Source organism: Rhineura floridana, chromosome 1 (genome assembly GCF_030035675.1).
Source record: "Rhineura floridana isolate rRhiFlo1 chromosome 1, rRhiFlo1.hap2, whole genome shotgun sequence".
Taxonomy (NCBI): Eukaryota; Metazoa; Chordata; class Lepidosauria; order Squamata; family Rhineuridae; genus Rhineura; species Rhineura floridana.
Genome location: NC_084480.1, coordinates 318,405,926 through 318,424,435, shown reverse-complemented (window position 1 = coordinate 318,424,435; position 18,510 = coordinate 318,405,926). Strand labels below are relative to the sequence as shown.

Sequence of the window (18,510 nt, the reverse complement as noted above, 5' to 3'; positions counted from 1 at the left end):
TGGACTTGCGTATTATGTGAGTGTTTCGTTCTTCTTGACAACAGACACATTCGGTTCACTTAAAGCAGTGGCAGGGGCACCCTTTCAGTCGGAGGGCCACATTCCAGTGGTGAGCAGGGCGCAAGGCAAAAGTAGGCAGAGGAACAGATGTGACTCTTATGTGGCTTTCCACAACCATCTGGTTGGGGGACTAGAAGGGCCACTGGGTTGATCCAGCAACCAGGCTCTTCTTGTGTCTGTACAGTATGCTCCATTTATTATTATTTATTATTATTTGATTTATTATTATTATTATTATTTCAGACACGCAAATGTCAGAGATGTCTATATACACTCACTCACCCTACCTATCCTCCACCCAGGCAAGCAAGAAACTTTATTACAGTTGAAGGACACATTCCAGCCAGGAAAAAGCCTCAATAACGAATAAGATGGTCAGGGGTGTAGCCTTGGGAGGGTGGTGGTGGTTTGGGGACAGTCTTGAGGGCCAAACAGAGGCTCCCCACCCTTGACTTAAAGCCTTCTGAACTTCTTTCATGCTAATTCTGATCCAGTAATTACAGATGAAAAGAAGCACGTTGCAAAAACATTAAGACCAACAATAAAAATTATTTAAATACAGTAGAAAAACGAGAAACCAGCTAGGAGACAGCTGAACCTTTGGATGACAAGGGAGTCAAAGGTGTGCTAAAGGAAGAAAAGCAGATTGCAGAGAAGCTGAATCTGTATAATCAAGAGAGACAGAAGGAAGAATGCATAGTTAAAACTGTGGAATTTGCTCCCATAAGATGTAGCGATTGAGGTCCATTAACCTGAATGGTGTTAAAAAAGGTATTAGGAGGACAGCGTTATCATTAACTATTAACTGCGTTGGCTGTGCACAGCCTCCTGTATTGGAGGAAGTTTGCCTCGGAATACCAGACGGCTACTGTGCTCATGTCCTGTTTCTGGGTTTCTGATTGGCATCTGGTTGGCCACTGTGAGAACAGGATGGTAGACTAGATGCCCTTTGGCCTGACCATGAGACCATAAGAAGAACCCCACTGGATTTGACCAAAGTCTCATCTAGTCCAGCACCCTGTTCACAGGTTATGTTTGTGTACTGAAATGGCACCACCTTCCTTCACGTTGCAACCATCTGGTTGCATGAATCACATGTGCTGGGGGTGTGTGATGGTGGGGGCATTATATGGAATTGTGCATTTTTTGGCTGAATTATTGACGTGATGGTTTTGTGCACCAAAGGGAACCAGGAACTCCTCAAGACAGGCTGTTTCATCCCAACGGCTGAGAGGGACTTGAAAATATGAAGGTTCTTCCAGTCCTGTTGTTGACTGTTGTTTTCTGGGCTGAGACTGGTGAGTCTTTGACATGGTAGCACTTTGCTCCTGGAGCAGCCTTCGTGGGGGCATGGGGAAGGTCCACACGTTGGAAGGCAGTGGCACAGTTGGCTCAGCAGCAAGCCATGCTGCTGGGTTGCTCAAATGCCCTCTGGTCTTGCAGTCACTAAGGAGAGAACCTGGTGATCTCAGGGATCACGCTGTATTCAGTGGTGGCTGATGCTCATTGGGATTGGTGGAGCGGAAGACAGGGAGCCCAACTGGAGGTGGAGTCAGAACCAATGAGAGGCAGAGCCAACCAGTTATAGTTTTGTCCCCACCCTCTTCCCTGCTGAGTTCTGTTGTTGTTGTTATGTGCCTTCAAGTTGATTACAACTTATGGCGACCCTATGAATCAGGGACCTCCAACAGCATCTGTCATGAACCACCCTGTTCAGATCTTGTAAGTTCAGGTCTGTGGCTTCCTTTATGGAATCAATCCATCCCTTGTTTGGCCTTCCTCTTTTTCTACTCCCTTCTGTTTTTCCCAGCATTAATGTCTTTTCTAGTGAATCATGTCTTCTCATTATGTGTCCAAAGTATGATAACTTCAGTTTCATCATTTTAGCTTCTGGTTTAATTGGTTCTAACACCCAATTATTTGTCTTTTTCGCTGTCCATGGTATGCACAAAGCTCTCCTCCAACACCACATTTCAAATGAGTTGATTTTTCTCTTATCCCCTTTTTTTACTGTCCAACTTTCACATCCATACATAGAGATGGGGAATACCATGGTCTGAATGATCCTGACTTTAGGGTTCAGTGATACATCTTTGCATATGAGGACCTTTTTCTAGTTCTCTCACAGCTGCCCTCCCCAGTCCTAGCCTTCTTCTGATTTCTGGACTATTGTCTCCATGTTGGTTAATGACGGTGCCAAGGTATTGATAATCCTTGACAAGTTCAATGTCCTCATTGCCGACTTTAAAGTTATGTAAATCTTCTGTTGTCATTACTGAGGAAGGAGATTTCTGATGTATAATTTGGTGTATGATTTTAGGGCTTCTGACTTTAAAAGAAATGTATTAACTCGTGGATTTTTAAGATGAGTAAAGGCAAAGATTGTTTGTACTGCTAAAATGCAATGCTATGAATAAATTTCAAGGAACTGTGTGAAAGATTAATAATGAAACTAACAGCTGCTTGGAGTTTGTGTTAAGCCTGACCAGCAGTTATTATTGCTCATGTAGCATAAAGTAATGGAAAGTATGTAGAAATATTGATTTTAGATTGTCTATGTGACCTTTTGATTCTTTGATGTCAGCATGGTGACGGCAAGGCCTAAATGCATCCCATGAAGCTAGATGCGATCAGGCCAAGATATATGCAAAATATCACTTGATAGGAAGAGGGCTGGACATGGACATAGATAGTTTAGATGTATGATGCAAATATTTTATTATAAAAAGAGCTGCATTGTCTTTGATTCTTCAGAGTGTGGTTCTTTGGACCTGCTCTGCCAATTGTGCTATTGGTTTTGTGTATTGTCTCAATAGACTCTGTTCCATGAAGCACCTCAATTTTGCCTGGAAAGTTTTCCTTCCACATTACTTTAGTCTTTTTGACATTCAGCTGTAGTCCTGCTTTTGTGCTTTCCTCTTTAACTTTCATCAGCATTCATTTCTACGAGTTCTACAAGGGACAAAAGTGTGACTAAACAGGAGGAAGGTGACATGCAGGACCATTCCCTCCATTACTTGTATGTAATCAGGCAGGCAGGTGGGAATTGGCTAAGGGCAGGCTGAGGCTGGTGGGGCAGGTGGCCATACGCCCTTCATTCCCAGCAAAACTTTTGTGACTACAGTATTGCTATAGCACAATAATAAATTAACATTACACCAACATGAGGTTGCAGCATAATGGGTTTCATTCAACTAAGTCCTACTCAGAGTAGACCCATTAAAATTAATGATCTTAAGTTAATAATATCTATTAATTTCAATGGGTCTACTGTGAGTAGGGCTAGAATGAAAAGCCACCCCATATCTCTCTTTCTTTAGATTACTGTAATGTGTTCTGTATGGGGCTGCCCTTGAAGACAATCCAGAAACTTCAGTTGGTTCAGAATGCTTCAGCCAGATATTTGTGTAATGCGTTTATGTTGTTTTTACCAATATTTGCATTTTTATGCACACTTTTTCCACATATACACATTTTTGTACACATTATTTGGCTGGAGAACTTCATCATTAAATTCAGAAAGAGGCAAATTTTGAAGGTTGGCTGCATTTCAGCTTGTAAATTGTTTTGGAAAGTGTGAATTAGGTTGTTTTGCTTTAAAATCCTAACCAAATTTCTCACAGATCCCTACTTATCATGGCATGACAAATTGCCTCTGTGTATGTGTGTGTTTAAATGGTTTTTCTTCTCTGCAGTTTGTTCCCTGGAGTGCTATGCCTGCAATGAGACAAAATACACCGGTTGCCAAATTATTGTGAACTGTTCCAAAATGGATCGCTTCTGCACGAGTTACACTGGTAAGCGTGAGTATGCGCCATGGCAGAGTGCCAGAGTGTAGCACCCAAGTTCTAAAACAGCCTAACATGTTGGGACCAGTTTGGTTGCGGGACCACCTTACGCCATATGTGCTCACCCGAGCACTGTCCTCTGTGGAACTGGCCCTGTTAAAGGCGCCACGTAATATGCATTCTGCACTTGGAAGAAATTGTTCTTTTAGTGTGGCAGCCTCTGCTCTTTGGAACTCCCTGCCTATTGACATCAGGTGGGTGCCTTTGCAGTATTTCTTTTGGCACGTACTTAAAACTTGGACACATGGATGCTGATAGGTTTTAATCTTTTAAGTTAGTTGCTGTTTTAATTGTTTAAAAATGATTTTAATTACTATTTTACTGATAATTTTAATGTTTTTTTGTAAACTGCTTAGAGGTTTCTACAATCAAGGGGTATGTAAGTGTTAAATAAGTAAGTAAATAAATAAATCCTCTCAGAGAGCGGGATTGAGCTCCTCCACCTAAAATTAGAGACTCACTCACCCCTGCTCCCGTGTGCGGATCCTTAATGCGTATTTGGATCTGACAGTCCTAAGAGGGATACTAAGGCCTCTACGCTGTGTGAACATTTCAACCGGAGGGAAAGGTTTTACTTTTTAAAAGGAAACTCTGCTTGTAAATTCAAGCCTAATTTGCTTTGCTAACACCAGACACAGCTCACCAGGACTTTTTCTGGCAAAAGCGTCATTACGGGCCTGTGCACATGATTCGAGAGTGGTCTTGTGCATCCTTTGCCGTGGGATCTGGGGAGATCAGCTGGAGCTGACCAGAGAGATCCATGTGGTCCAGCATTCTGATTCAAAGTGTAGCCAGAAAAGTGCCTCCTGGAATCCCACTGTCATTTGCCCCCAGCCCAGCCTCTGCTGTTTAAAGTGGGGTATAGCTCAGTGGCAGGACATCTGCTTTGCACGTAGAAGGTCCCAGGTTCAGTGGCGGCTGGTGGCTCCATGCCAATGGGGCAGTGGAATCCACTCCAGGTTTTAGTCCAAACTTTGAAGGAGCTGTCTTCTTGCACCCTGAACCTCGGACTGCTCCTTGAAAGTTCAGACTAAAACCCTGCCCCACTGACATGGAGCCATCAGCCATGGCTGCCCAGGTTCAACCCTGACATCTCCAGGTAGAGCTGGGAATGATTCCATGCCTGAAACCCTGGAGTGCTGCCGCCTGTCACTGTAGAAAATACTGTGTTAGATGGGCTCAGTATAGGGAAGCTTTCTAGAGGTCCCCTGCCTCTGTACATGGAAGCTCTGTTTTGTTACCCTTCTAATACTGAACTTGGTTTATGAATGCTGACAGAGATTGCCGCCAAAACAGAAGGGAGACAGCAGGGGTGTAGTCGTGCAGCGTCTCAGGGGGTCTTAGACCTGTTATGGTTTTGGGAGCAGGGTCCCCATGTCTACAGCATCCTACAAGCCAATCAGCATGAAAGGGAAGTGTGTTAGCCACTGAGAAGAGTCTTCTAACATGCTTCCTTGTCCTTTCCTGCTGACTTGAGCCAATCAGAGTGAAATGAGTTCAGGACTCTTCTCAGTAGCTAACACTCTCCTCTTTCATGCTTATGGGTTCCTAGGCATGATCAAGGATCTCATTCTCAACCCCGCAGCAAAGAAATAAATAAAAAGAATGGGGAGGGACCATGGTTGTTATTAGGATGAAGGGACCCTGCACTTCTGAATTTGCCACTACACTACTGACCATCAGGCTCAGGGGAAACTCGAGTACCTTCCATGAATTTGTATCGTTCCCTTCTGTAGGTATCCATGGGCCAAAGCAAGTAATTTTTCTTTATTCAGCAAAATGTATATACCTCTTGAATGTTAAGGCCTCTAAGCGGTTTACAAAAAACATGCTACAAAAGTGATGCTAAACTGGCGGTGCTTTATGCTCATTCGTTTATTCATTCATTTTTACAATTAGTAGCAGAAGTGGAAGGAGGCAATTTTCACTGGGACTGGAGTATATGGCAGGGATTTTTTAATCCTTTCTTCTCCTGCCACAATCCTGATTAAAATCCCACTTCCTCCACCTGCAGCTGCCATTAGCCCTAGGAGGGAATTTTCATGGGACCTTTGAGTGAAGGGTGGGCAATAAATGATGATGATGTTGATGATTGACTGGGACTTTCTCAGGGCTGGGCAGTGCAAGGCGAAACAGTCAACCCCCCTCTCCTTCCTGCCCAGTGCGGCTCCAGGGAAAAATAACATCCCTCCCACTGGCTATTAATTGTTAGGGGAAAAAATGAAAAGATGCAGCAGCAAGTGGTGCATTTAGAGGCACACCCAGTTTGGTCCTCCTAAGCCAGTGTGGTTGTGGCAATTACCACTCCCTCTAATAGCAAACGTGGTTGGTGAGTGCCCACAGGACAATAGCCAACATGGGGTCAAATAAGAAGGAGCAGTAGGCTCAGGGTCTGCGAAAGGATTCTTTAGGAAAAAAACAAATAAACCTTAAGAGGGCAAAACAAAGGAAAAACAACATTAACCCAACAGTCCAATGAAGAACAAGGATGCTCAGTGGATATAGAATGTGGAGTCTCTCTCTCTCTCTCTCTCTCTCTCTCTCTCTCTCTCTTCTCTCTCTCTCTCTCTCTCTCTCTGTGTGTGTGTGTGTGTGTGTGTAAAGGAGTATCATAGAAGAGGGCATGCCTGGCTGGCACCTGAACAAGACCACTCTATGCTGCAGCATTCTGTTGCAGGTCCCAGTGGTTAAGTTAATTATGCTTTGTGGAAAGATGATGAAAGCCTTTCTTTTGCCTGGTCCCCCCCCCACACACGTAGACCCCCATGGCAGAGACCCATTCATCCTGTTGGGAAAGCTTCTCTGAACAAAAATGTTCTGTTTCCTCAAAGTGCAGATTGTGGGCACCTGGCGTATCTCGAGAGAGAGATGCTGTTCCACAAACAGGGGCAGCCTCACTAAAAGTCCTGCTCCAATTTGCTGTAGAGCGAGCTTCTGATATTTTGAGGACTTAGAGGAGAAACTCTCCAGGGGAACTCAGTGACCTACTGGGCATATAAAGGATAAAGGGTTATGAGGGAGGAGAAAAAAGATTTCCCCTCTCTATACATTAATTCCAAAATAAGCATAATCTTATATTCCCCACTTGTGCCTTCCACAAATGCTTGAGCCTTTCTTTATACAGAATGTGCTCAACCCTTTCATTGTTTTGGCTACTGTTTACCTTTCCCACAGAATAAGATTTCATTTTTATCCACTTTATATCATTTGGGAGGAAGAGCAGGATGGAAATCAATCAATCAATCAATCAAGGGCAGCCCTGGCACCACACCAACAAACTGCCCCTCTCTCATCATTTTCACTTCCGGGTTATTTCTGGCACAGACTGGTCCATGACCAGCTTCAGGCTTGAGGGGGGGCCAGGCACAGTGCCCCTTTTGGTGCCCCCCCTTCCCGCCAAGACAGTGGGGTCCCCCGACATACTCACCGGGCAATGCTGGTGGAACACTACTGCAGAGTCGAGCAGTGCGCATTCCAGCAAATCTCCCTGATGCAGTGTCATTCCAAGGCATTGTGGGAAATTGAAATGGTTGCTGGCTGGCCGCCCAGTGCTGAGCATGGAAGAATAACCGTGTAAAGGGGCCTCAGGGCAGGCCTCATTGGTGGGCCCTTCCAAGGCGGTGGCACCCTGGCACTGCCTGAGGAATCCGAGTGGTGACGCCAGGCCTGATCATGCCTGAAATGCAGTGAGTACAATTGCGCATACTAGCATTGTGAATGTGGCTGCAGCATGTGAACATAAACAAAGCCGTTAGGACATCAGCCATTTTCTTTTATAATTAATTCTTAACATGGAATATGGTTTTTTTGGGGGGTGGGGGTTGTGGCATACTGTGTGATTTCTCCCACCCCAATGACTTGTCCACTATAACAACAAGATATTTCCCTCCCTGAAGAGTCACAGCAATTCTTGAATCATGTGATGCTGTTGTCCAACTGGGGTGGAGAGATATTTTAGTCCCAGTCTTTGCTTGAACACTGTGACTTGAAACGGGCTGTAGCACACCTGCTTTTGCATGCAGAAGGTTCCAGGCTCAGCTCCAGCTTGAACTACTGCCAGTCAGAGTAGACAGTACTGAGCTAGGTGGACCGACGGTCTGACTCAGTGTTAGGCAGCTCCTGACTAACCCATAAAACACCAACTTTTTAACCATATTCCTTTCCTACCCTCTCTCTTTTCCCTTTTAGTGACTACCTCAGAAACTGGCTATTCAGTTCAGCAAGGCTGTTCGAATAGTTGTATGATCGCCAAAGCAGCTTGGCCAGTGCTATATACTTTTACCTGCTGTCAGGAGAACAGGTGCAACAGCTCGGGAAATGTCAGAGCATGCCTGTCTGTGCTGGCAACAATTGTCTTCATCGGAGCTTTGATTTGATACGGACCTGAGACCCGGAAGGCAGAATGGAGCCACTGTGAAATCCTTGCTTGCTTAGATACCAGGTCCTCTGATTTCCCCTTTGCCATGTTGCCGAGCCAGTTTTAGCTATGGCAACCAGAGTAATCCCACTGCTAAAAGGACTCCTGATCTTTTTTTCATTTCTGGATTGCCTTCGGAAGTCACCTGTTTCAGGGATGGATATCCAACACCACCAACCGCAGAATGGTGCAGCCCAACTGGATAGTTTGGTGGCTTGAGCCAGCCTGTGGCCATACAAGTCTGTGGCACTTCTGATGGCTTATCACCACTTGATTGCTATCTGGCTTAGGATCTGGGCTCTGTTCAAGGCTCTGAATGATGTATTAACCCAGACTGATCTAAGGATAATTTTGTGGTGTATATTGTAAATCTTTAGGCTGGCCTATGCTTGCCATTATAGATTCACAACCGCTGCGCCCTCCAGAAAAAATGAAAACTGGGACACAATATTTGTAGTTGTTTTCTCCCCACTCAGTATTCAAAAAAATGCCTTGTGTTTTTTGATTCCCCCTGCCAGGAAGGTTAGCTTAAGGGAAGTCGCCTTCCCAAGGCTATCAACTGCAAGAATGAGCAAGAATGCAGGGCAGGTTCCCTTACGTTAGGGATGGGGTAGAAATTCAAGCTTGTTTTCAATTTAAGGAGAAACTGATTTGCACTGCTCAAACCAATATGCAAACCAAAATACAATTATCCTTCAAAACTCAAACTTTTCTGAATTTTGCAGTGCATGTCTCCATCCAAACAATGTGTACAGTAATGCATGTATTAGGGGAAAGTGTTCATAGCAATGCTTATTTTTGTGAAAATAGCATAAAATGCAATATATTAGGGAAAATTGCTTGCAAAAATGTGTCACTGAAATGCTGGCAAACCATATGCTCCACCACTGAGCTATCACCCTTCCTGGATTTAAGGTCACATCTCCCATGGCCAACCCTAGCACTGCCTGCTACTGCACCACAAAATTTCTGGGACATACTAAAATGAATGACAAGGGTGTCCAATGGAAACAATGGGGTGTAAAGGAAAGCCCATAGGAAATGTCAGTTGACATGCTTTGGGTCTGCTGAAATGAAGAAAGTTATAAATAAAACACAGCATGGATCCTGAGAGGTAGTGGTATGGGTCACAGGGATAGACCGCATTAACACACTGATAGGCTGGAATGACAGGAATTATGGATTCTGGGATTCTCATCGTTCATTGAAGCTACCCTAGAAGATAAGAAGTGACCTGCTAGATCAGAAGAAAGGCTCATTTGGTTGAGAATCCTAGTCCCCATAGTGACCAATCTCTGGGAAGCCCACATACAGGACGGGGGCGCATTAGCCCTCTCCATTTGTTATATCTTCACAGCACCATCAATATTTGTTGTTATATGCCTTCAAGTTGATTACGACTTATGGCAACCCTATGAATCTTTTTTGGATATATACATAGGGTTTTCATGGTAAGAGGTATTCAGAGGTGGTTTACCATTGCCTTCCTCTAAGCCTACGGTGCCCGGTATTCCCAGGCGGTCTCCCTTCCAAGTACTAACCAGGCCTGACCCTGCTTAGCTTCCGAGATCAGATGAGATCGGGCGCGTTCAGGGTAGTATGGCCGTAGACCATCAATATACACAACAAAATATCATAACTCTGCCACCACACAAGTATCAATAGGCAAAAATTTGAACAGGGAAGAAGAGCCTACAGATTAGACACACTCCTTTTCCCGGGAATATTTTATGCATCACATTTACAACCCAACCTTTAAGGTGGGGGTGGAGGGACCTTTGGCCCTCCAGATGTGGGCTATAAAGTCTATCATCCCTGATCATTGACCATGTTGGCTGGGGGCAATGGGATTTGGAGTCCAGCATCATTGGGAAGGGTGCAGGCTCCCCAGCTGTAAGGAGCTCTCAGCCAGCCAGTGAGTTTCATGGTTATGTGGGAATTTGAAGCCCAAGCGGCAATGTGTCTGTTGCGCCATGCTGAACAAAGCAAGACTGGGTGTTCATACTAAGGCCACATCATTCACACCAAACATTTATTCCACTGTTATTCCACTTTAAACAGTCATGGCTTCCCCCAAAGAATCCTAGGAAGTGTAGTTCATGAAGGGTGCTGAGAGTTGTCAGAAGACCCCTATTCCCCTCACAGAACAATGTTTTTAACCCTCTTTTAAAGTTGTTTTTTTTTTTTTAAATGTTTTTAACGCTGTTTTGTTTTAATGTATTTTAAGATCTGTTTTTATCAGAGCTTGGAAAAGTTGCTTTTTTTGAACTACAACTCCCATCAGCCCAATCCAGTGGCCATGCTGACTGGGGCTGATGGGAGTTGTAGTTCAAAAAAGTAACATTTCCAAGCTCTGTCTGGGAGACAGTTTCAGGAGTGCAGAGCAGCAAGGGAAAATGGACGAAGCTGAGCTAGGGAATAAAAATCCCTGGGATGGGGAAGAAGCATCGAATTTGATGAACGAAGCTCCTAAGCAAGGCTACAATAAGAAATAAGGGCTGAGAGATAAAGGGGAGCCAGATCTTTTAGGGCCTTCAAAGTTACAACAAGAAGCCAGAGCTTGGAAAAGTTACTTTTTTTGAACTACAACTCCCATCAGCCCAATCCAGTGGCCATGCTGGCTGGGACTGATGGGAGTTGTAGTTTAAAAAAGTAACTTTTCCAAGCTCTGATGTTTCAAAGTGTTTTTAGCGCTTTGTTTGCCGCCCTGGGCTCCTGCTGGGAGGATGGGCGGGATATAAATAAATAAATAAATAAATAGAACTACAGTTCCCAGAAGGAAGAGGGATTGATTGTTAAACCACTCTGAGAACTGTAGCTCTGGGAGGAGAATAGGGGTCTCGTATGTATGTATGTATTTATATATATCCTGCCCTTCCTCCCAGCAGGAGCCCAGGGCGGCAAACTATCAACCTAACCTTGTCTCCTCAGCACCCTTCACAAACTACTCTGCCTGGGATTCACTGGAGGAAGCCATGACTGTTTAAAGTGGAATAACAGTGGAATAAACGTATGGTGTGAGTGTGGCCTCGGAGGGATATCATAAGTGCTTGTGTGAGGCATTGCAATCCCAGAGACATGCACAGTTGCTGAGGTGTGAAGAATGATGTGCACAGATGCAGTTACTGTGGCACAATTCTTGCGCTAGGCAAGGACCACAACTGTCTGTAGGGACTACATGTCAGGCTGGAATTACACTTTGCCTGAGAGGACAGGGATGAAACATCTCGGCATTTGCAAACAAAAGGTGTACATGTGTTTGTGTGTGCAAAAAATAAACAATCTAGCAAAAAAAAAAAATACCACCCCACAACAGAATGATTACAGAACATTGTAAACCGTCCAGAGAGCTTCGGCTATGGGGCGGTATGTAATAAATTAATAAATCAATGATTAGGGAGATGTGTGCATAGTGTTTGTGGGGAGAGAGGCAAAGTCTAGTCCAGTGTTTTCCACTGCTGCAGCTGCCACTGAAAGAATCATGGAGTTGAAGGGGGCTTTCCACAGCAACTCACTGCTCAGCGCACCGCAAAGCCTAGCATCTCCAGCAGATGGCTGTCTTTGCGCTCCTCTGTGTGCTAGCCCGAGAAGAGCCCTACTGGTTATGATCAAAGGCCTACCATCTTGCATCCTGTTTCCAACAGTAGCCAATCAGAAGGCCGCTAGGAAGCCCACAAGCAGGGCGATCAGAGCAATAGCCCTCTTGTCCTCCCACCCAGCAACTGGTATTCAGAGACATCCCCTTGCTGGATCGTCACCTTGTAGTGGTGAGTGGGCTTGCATGTTCCAATGAACCCTGTGAGCGATGCCGTCGGGAGTCATGTATTCCCAGCAGGGTCACCCACGGCGGTAAGGTCAAGGGAGAGGAACCAGACAAAGAACGATCCAAGAAAGTCCTCAACGGCAGAACAGGCGGAGGATAACAATGTGTATGTTTCAACGGCTGTGAAGGCGGATGAAGGCTGCAGCAGATAAAAGGCTTCCAATCGTCATGGTACCCATGCTATTGGATCAAAGCCTTTTTCTGTCAAGATTGTGTGTTGATCGTCGTGCACCAGTCTCCCCACATAAAACAAATTCACGCACAGGCGTCTTCCAAGCAAATTATCTTGGAAGACAATCTTACTCGGCCACGAGTGATCGCCAATGAATGAATTCAGAGACATGTGCCTTTGATCCTGCAGGTAGCATATAGAGACATCACGGCTAGTAGTCATTGATAGCCTTGCCCTCCATGGATTTGTCTAACCCCTCCCCCCAAAAAACTATCCAAGTTGGTGGCCATCATCACATCTTGTGAGAGTGAACTCCACAGTTTAAATATACACTGTATGAAGAAGCACCTCCCCTTTGTCTGCCCTGAATTTTCCAACATTTGCCTTCATCGGAAGACCCCGTTGGGCTCTGGTCTTACAAGAGAGGGAGAAAAGTTTATCCCTTGCCATTTCCTCTGCACCATGCATCATTTTATACATCTTGATCGTGGCCCCCTGTTACTCATCTTTGTTTTCTAAGTCAAAAGCCTCAAATGTTGTAACCTTCCCTCATAGGGGCTTGCATTCCATCTGTCCCTTCGAAAATATTCATTTTTGTAGAAAAAGGTGTCCAGAGATTTCCCCTGACGGTGAGCTGAAATGGCTCGCTGGCTTCTACTCAGCTTCCCCTTCGTTCGTGGCCTGTGTTTTCACACCAGCCATCCTGGTTGGCCCTCCCTCTTGCCTGCTCTCGATTTAGACTTATACGATTTAAGCTCTTATAATCTCTCCTTGCAATTCAATACTTTCACATTCTCTGGCTCAGCAAGGAGTGGCATTGGTGGGTTTAGGGGGAGGGTTTAGGACTGTAAGAGAAACCCTTTTCAGCTCCCTGAGGATGGGGGTGTATTCACTGTTCTGTATAACACTCTTTCTCCTCCACAATATAGTTATGTGTCAATATTTATTGTCAATAAAATTATTATTACTTATTATACAAAATGCCAAAGGGTTACATCCAATGCAGAGCTAAGTTAGGGTCCCATCGGTGCAAGGATTACCACTAGTGCAATGGGACTTTTCTCCTCCTCCTCCCCCTGCTCCCCTTAAAACTGTTCTAGGGGTTCCAGTGGAGGCTGGTGGCTCTGATGTCAGTGGGGCAGTGAATCCCCTCCAGGTTTTAGTCTGAACGTAAGCACCTTGGACAGCTCCTTGAAAGCACAGGCAAAAATCCAGAGATGATTCACTGCCCTGCTGACAATGGAGCCGCCAGTTTCCACTGAGGGGCTCCCTAACACTCTGGAGAAGATTTGAGGAGGGTGTGGGGTGCATGCTGGGGGAGGAGGGGGAAGTCCCCTTGCACTAGTGGCAATCCTTGCACTGACAGGACAATTTAGTTGGAAATTCCCCAGCAAAATAGACCATTGTTTCCGAAAATAAATTCCTGTTGAGCTTTATACCGCTATAATTTACTTTGCAATGACTAACAGAACATGTCCATCTCGGCCAAGGTAACATTCTGGGAACTGCCATTTCTCCTATAAACTCAGTCAGTCAATTTGTGTGTTCCTGCTCACTTCAAACACTTCCATATCCTTTCCCATATAAATGGAAGTTGTGCGATTCTGCACCAGCACCTGCCCACATCATTTGTGCCACTGTTAACAAGACTCTTATCAGGGATCTCAGAGTTAAATATTCCTGACCGTGACAGCTTTAGCAAGAGGGATGCTTGAAAAAATAAATTGAGTTAAATTGAACAAAAAAGCATTCCTGGGAGAACAAGTTTTTTGCAGGGGTCCATATTGTTATGGGCTTGCACCCCACCCTCTGAATTGTGAGAATTCCAGACGTGGAAATGTTTAGCCAGGGATTTGGTTGCCTTAGAATGAGAGTACCAGAGGCTGGTCGGCATTTTGTGGTATATGGTTCCTTTACATTCATATACTGGTAGGTGAAGGTTGCACAGCATAAACCCACTCTAATAATCCCACTTCAACAGAAACTGATGGCTTCCAGAGTGTCAGGATTGGTTTAAGCATATACTGGAAATATAGGTTTGCATGATTAAAGTGGGTTAAAGTGTTCTGTCACCCTGGTGCAAGAACCTCAAGGATCACAGCAACAGTATAAACATCAGTGGTATATGGGCTGTGATAACTGGTCCCAATCCACCAAATGCCTGGGAAAAGAAGCTCTTGACTTTTCTCCCCCCAAAATGTTAAGAGGCTGCACCAGGCAGGCTTTACTACCAACTATCTTTTGTTGGGTCTTAAGAGGCATAACCAGAGGGCAACCGAAATGGATGGCTCTACTCAAGTAAACCTTTACAGTCAAGAATCCCAGAGTTCGGAGAGATCCTGTGAGATCATCCAGGCTAACCTACCCAAGTTACAACCAATATTGTCAGCGCCAGGGTGGGCCATGGGTGTTGCACCCAGACTCAGGCCTGGCAGATTAACTCTCCTCCTGTTCAGGGTTTCTGAAGTCAATAGCCTGAGCTGGGATCTTGTATGGCAGCAAACAGAATGCCCCACTCTGTTGAATAGGCAAAGGCAGAAAAACAGGTTCCTAGTATTTTTACAACAAGCCCAGGCCAATCCAGAAGCTCCATATTGCCAGCCAATCACATAGGCTGGTGCCATGCACCTCTATTCACCACCTGAAGAGAATTCTGAGACCTGAATGCGGTAGCTCTTCCTCCTCTGTCGTTTATTTCTCCCATCTCCTGCTGCTTCAGCAACATAGTTTTTTTTTTCCAGATGAGGCATCTGTATCCTCCCCAGAGTAATCCCAGCCTATCAGGAATCCCATAGTGATTGTGATGACATTGTGACTAGCCCATCAGATATCACTATGCGCTGATGATGTCACTGCAGGCAAATGAAGCCAAGTGATGCCAATATTTCGTAGACAATCAGGAATCACAATATACTGATGACATAACTGAGGTCCGTTGAAGCCTGTTCAGAGCAGTGCGTCCTGAACAAGTCTGCACTTTCACACCTTTATCTTGAAAGTGAAGGAGCACCAGCACATGCCGATGAAAATGTTCATAACATTTGCCCCCTGCTTGGGTTCAACCCTACCTCCGAAGCTCCTGGTGTAAGCCTCAAAGTAACTGACACATATTTTATATAATACCTTTAAGGTAGAGTTCTTGACAATCATTGCAGTTTCTTAGTGTATTAAGGACAGGTCTGACCTGCAGATGACTTCGCATGCAGCTGATGGGCAGTGCATATACTTTAAACAAAAAATATCTGGGAGCAGGTGGAGGTGCTGTTCAGGCCAAGACCATTGCTAGAAGCTTCAAGTGTTTACCCAACCCTGCCCCACCTGGCTTTTTATTTTTAATCACAAGAGAGGAGCAAAGTTCCTGCCAATCAAAGGGGCAGAAAACGCACAAGTGTTCAGCACCACACACAGGCCGAAGGGGGGGGGTTAGAAGAGTTCACAGTTCAGCCAGTTTCAGTTAGCTTGCATGAAACTGCCCAGCTTGTATTGTTCTAGGCAATTTGATATGAAAAAAAATACCCAACTGCACATGTCAGTTCATACCTGTGCTAAAAGAAGATGACAGCGATTTCTGCGGGCCTTCTAGAGTTCTCTGTTGGTGAATTTGCCTTCCACCCTTTGTGGAAAGGTCTGTTCACAGGAGAGATGAGAGAGAAATTCAATTCAATTTGCATTAAAAGTTGAAACTATCACATTTGCACTTTCCATAACAATGCCAGAACTGCAACACAGCCATCCTTCAAAATGTGCACTTGCCTGAATTTCCAGAAAGGTTCTCCAACTAAGCAATGTTTGCAAAAAGGCATATATTATGGGAAAATGTGCATAAAAATAAATATTAGCAAAACAGTATACATAAAAGCATTATATTACATGAACTTGCTTGCAAATAAGTGTATGCTAGTCAAAACTGCATGCGTTCCAATCTTCCCTGTTATCTGGCATCCCGGCTGGCGTGGTATGTTCCAACCAAGCATACAAGATCTGTGGGCCAGGGCCAGCGAACCGCCCTGTTAAGGTTGCGAACCTTTCAGGATTTTGTTCTGTGTCTGTGGAGTGGCCTTGCTGTGGCGCTTTGGCCGGAGGAGGATTTTACCCATTTTCGGAAGGGTTTGAAAACTTTCCTTTTTTATTTGCTGAATGGGCTAATTGATTGTGGTTGAGAGAGCTTGATGTGGGGGTTTGCAGAAGAATACGTGATCTGGTTTTCGTGATGGCATTAGATGCCTTTTACGATGACAACCGATATTAGGAGTTGTGCTAATTTATGCATTGTTGTTACTTTAATTGTATATGTTTGGTGTGCTGCCCTTTGGTGGAAGGGGTGTTATAAATAAATGTTTTGTTGTTGTTGTTGTTATACAAAAGTATTTTTATTAAGAGAAATTTGCACTACAATGCTGATGAGTTTTCATGATGACTTTTTAAAAAAATTGCAAACTGATTGGAAACATGGAGAACTGAATTTAAGATTAGAAACCAAAACTGACAGATTCACACATCCCTAATCCAACCCCACCTTTCCTCAAGGCAGCAGCATTCTTTTAACCTCTCAGTAGCCACATGAGGTTGATTAGGGCTGAAAGATACTGACTGGCTCAGTGTCACTGAGCAACTGAGTTTTGTAGCCACCAGTAACAAGGATTTGAACCCAGATCTGCTCAGCCAAAGTAGCCCCTCTATAACACTTGATGATGCATCATCTCCTTTTCTGCCTAGGGCAGGGCAGGGGAACCAGTGGCGCACCAGATGTCCTTAGGCTATGACTACCATCATCCCCCAACCTGTGGCCATGCTGGCTGGAGCTGATGGGAGCTGATGGAGACCTGCAAAGTCCCCATCCCTTCCAGAATTAACTAATTCTCCGTTGTTACTCAAGGCAGCGGAAAAAGATAAGCAACAGTTTCAATAAAAGCAATGATAAAAACAGCCAAAAAGCACAGCCTGAAGGAACAGAAAAAGAAGCAGAGCCCCAAATATGTGATAAATGATCAATTAGCTTGAAACTCTGGGGAGCCATTTGTCTGCTCTGCACAGCTTCCTCTGATCTTTTCCAATCGCCTCTTTAAAAATGGTTTGGCTGATCCATTGACAAAGGCCAGGAAGGTATATATGGCCCAAGCTCCAGCAAAGCAGATTTACTGTGCAATCCTATTCCCAAGTAAGTGTGCAAAGGATTACAGCTCTAGGCCAAATGTTCTGAGAGCATAACGGCAGTGCAGGAGAAAGCTGCCTGGGATGGCTGCAAAACAAGAAATACCAAATCTTTGGAAATTTTCAGTAAAGGAATGGGAGATTTAGGCTGTCTCAATCAGAGCAGTAGATATTTGTTGATTTTCGCCCTTGTGATGCTCACAAAAGTGTTTAACCCCTTGGTGGTCAAAACGACTATTGATCTTTGGCAAATTGGCGCTTTACTTTTACCACCTATTTTTTAAAAATAAGTTTTAATTACAATTCTTTTATACAGTACATATACCAGTTCAAAATAGTGCCCACCACCTGCCCTTAATGATCACAGCTTTGTCCTTGGGTCATCTAACTGCAACATGTGCTTTGACATTTATGGCTCCCAACTATCTGAAGACCTTATGAGACTTCTTTCTTTGGAGATGCTCCTTTTCAAGACGGATGTGATTTTACTTCACAGCACTCAACATTTGAAAGATGACTCTATTGTTATGCTATGGACTCGTATTTTATATCAAGATGAGGCTGTGGTTCGAAATACAATGATTCCAAAACTGTTTTCAGTTTTTGGTTCAACATGGCTCTGCAAATCATTGTTTTCTGTCGTAAAAATGGTGAAATCAAAAATGTAGGTTGCAGATATTGGACTGTAGTCTAACTCATTTTATGCCCGATTTCTGTGCGCTACTTAATGAAAAGATATGTCAGATTTTGCACTAGTTCTATCTATCAATAAATAATTCAAAACATTATTGTCTATTTTTCTACCTGTATGCTTTAATTCGGATTCCTGCTTTGAGCAGGGGGTTGGACATGATGGGCTTATAGGCCCCTTCCAACTCTATGATTCTATGATTCCCTCAAAAACAGGAGGGTTTTTGGGTCATGTGGAGAAAATGTTAACACATTCGCCACAATTTTGGCAAGCATGAAAAAACAGTTGGGCACTGCTAGTTTACCCTTTTAATATGACACTACGCCTCAAATGTGTTCATATGAAACC

At 44.3% G+C, this 18,510-nt stretch overlaps 1 protein-coding gene and 1 non-coding gene across 2 annotated transcripts in view; one reads left to right on the top strand and one right to left on the bottom strand.

Annotated features, from left to right (window-relative positions):
- Nucleotides 1–1,303: 1,303 nt before the first annotated feature.
- LOC133376284 (ly6/PLAUR domain-containing protein 2-like) overlaps nt 1,304–18,510 on the top strand; it is a 33,429-nt gene continuing 16,222 nt past the window's right edge. The window contains exons 1-2 of the mRNA XM_061608112.1: nt 1,304–1,358; nt 3,756–3,857. Of these exons, the coding sequence (XP_061464096.1) occupies nt 1,307–1,358; nt 3,756–3,857 (154 nt within the window). The 5' untranslated portion in view covers nt 1,304–1,306. The remainder of the gene's footprint in view (nt 1,359–3,755; nt 3,858–18,510) is intronic.
- LOC133375939 (5S ribosomal RNA) lies at nt 9,818–9,936 on the bottom strand. The gene has a single exon (XR_009760350.1). It is a non-coding gene; the product is annotated as a 5S ribosomal RNA (ribosomal RNA).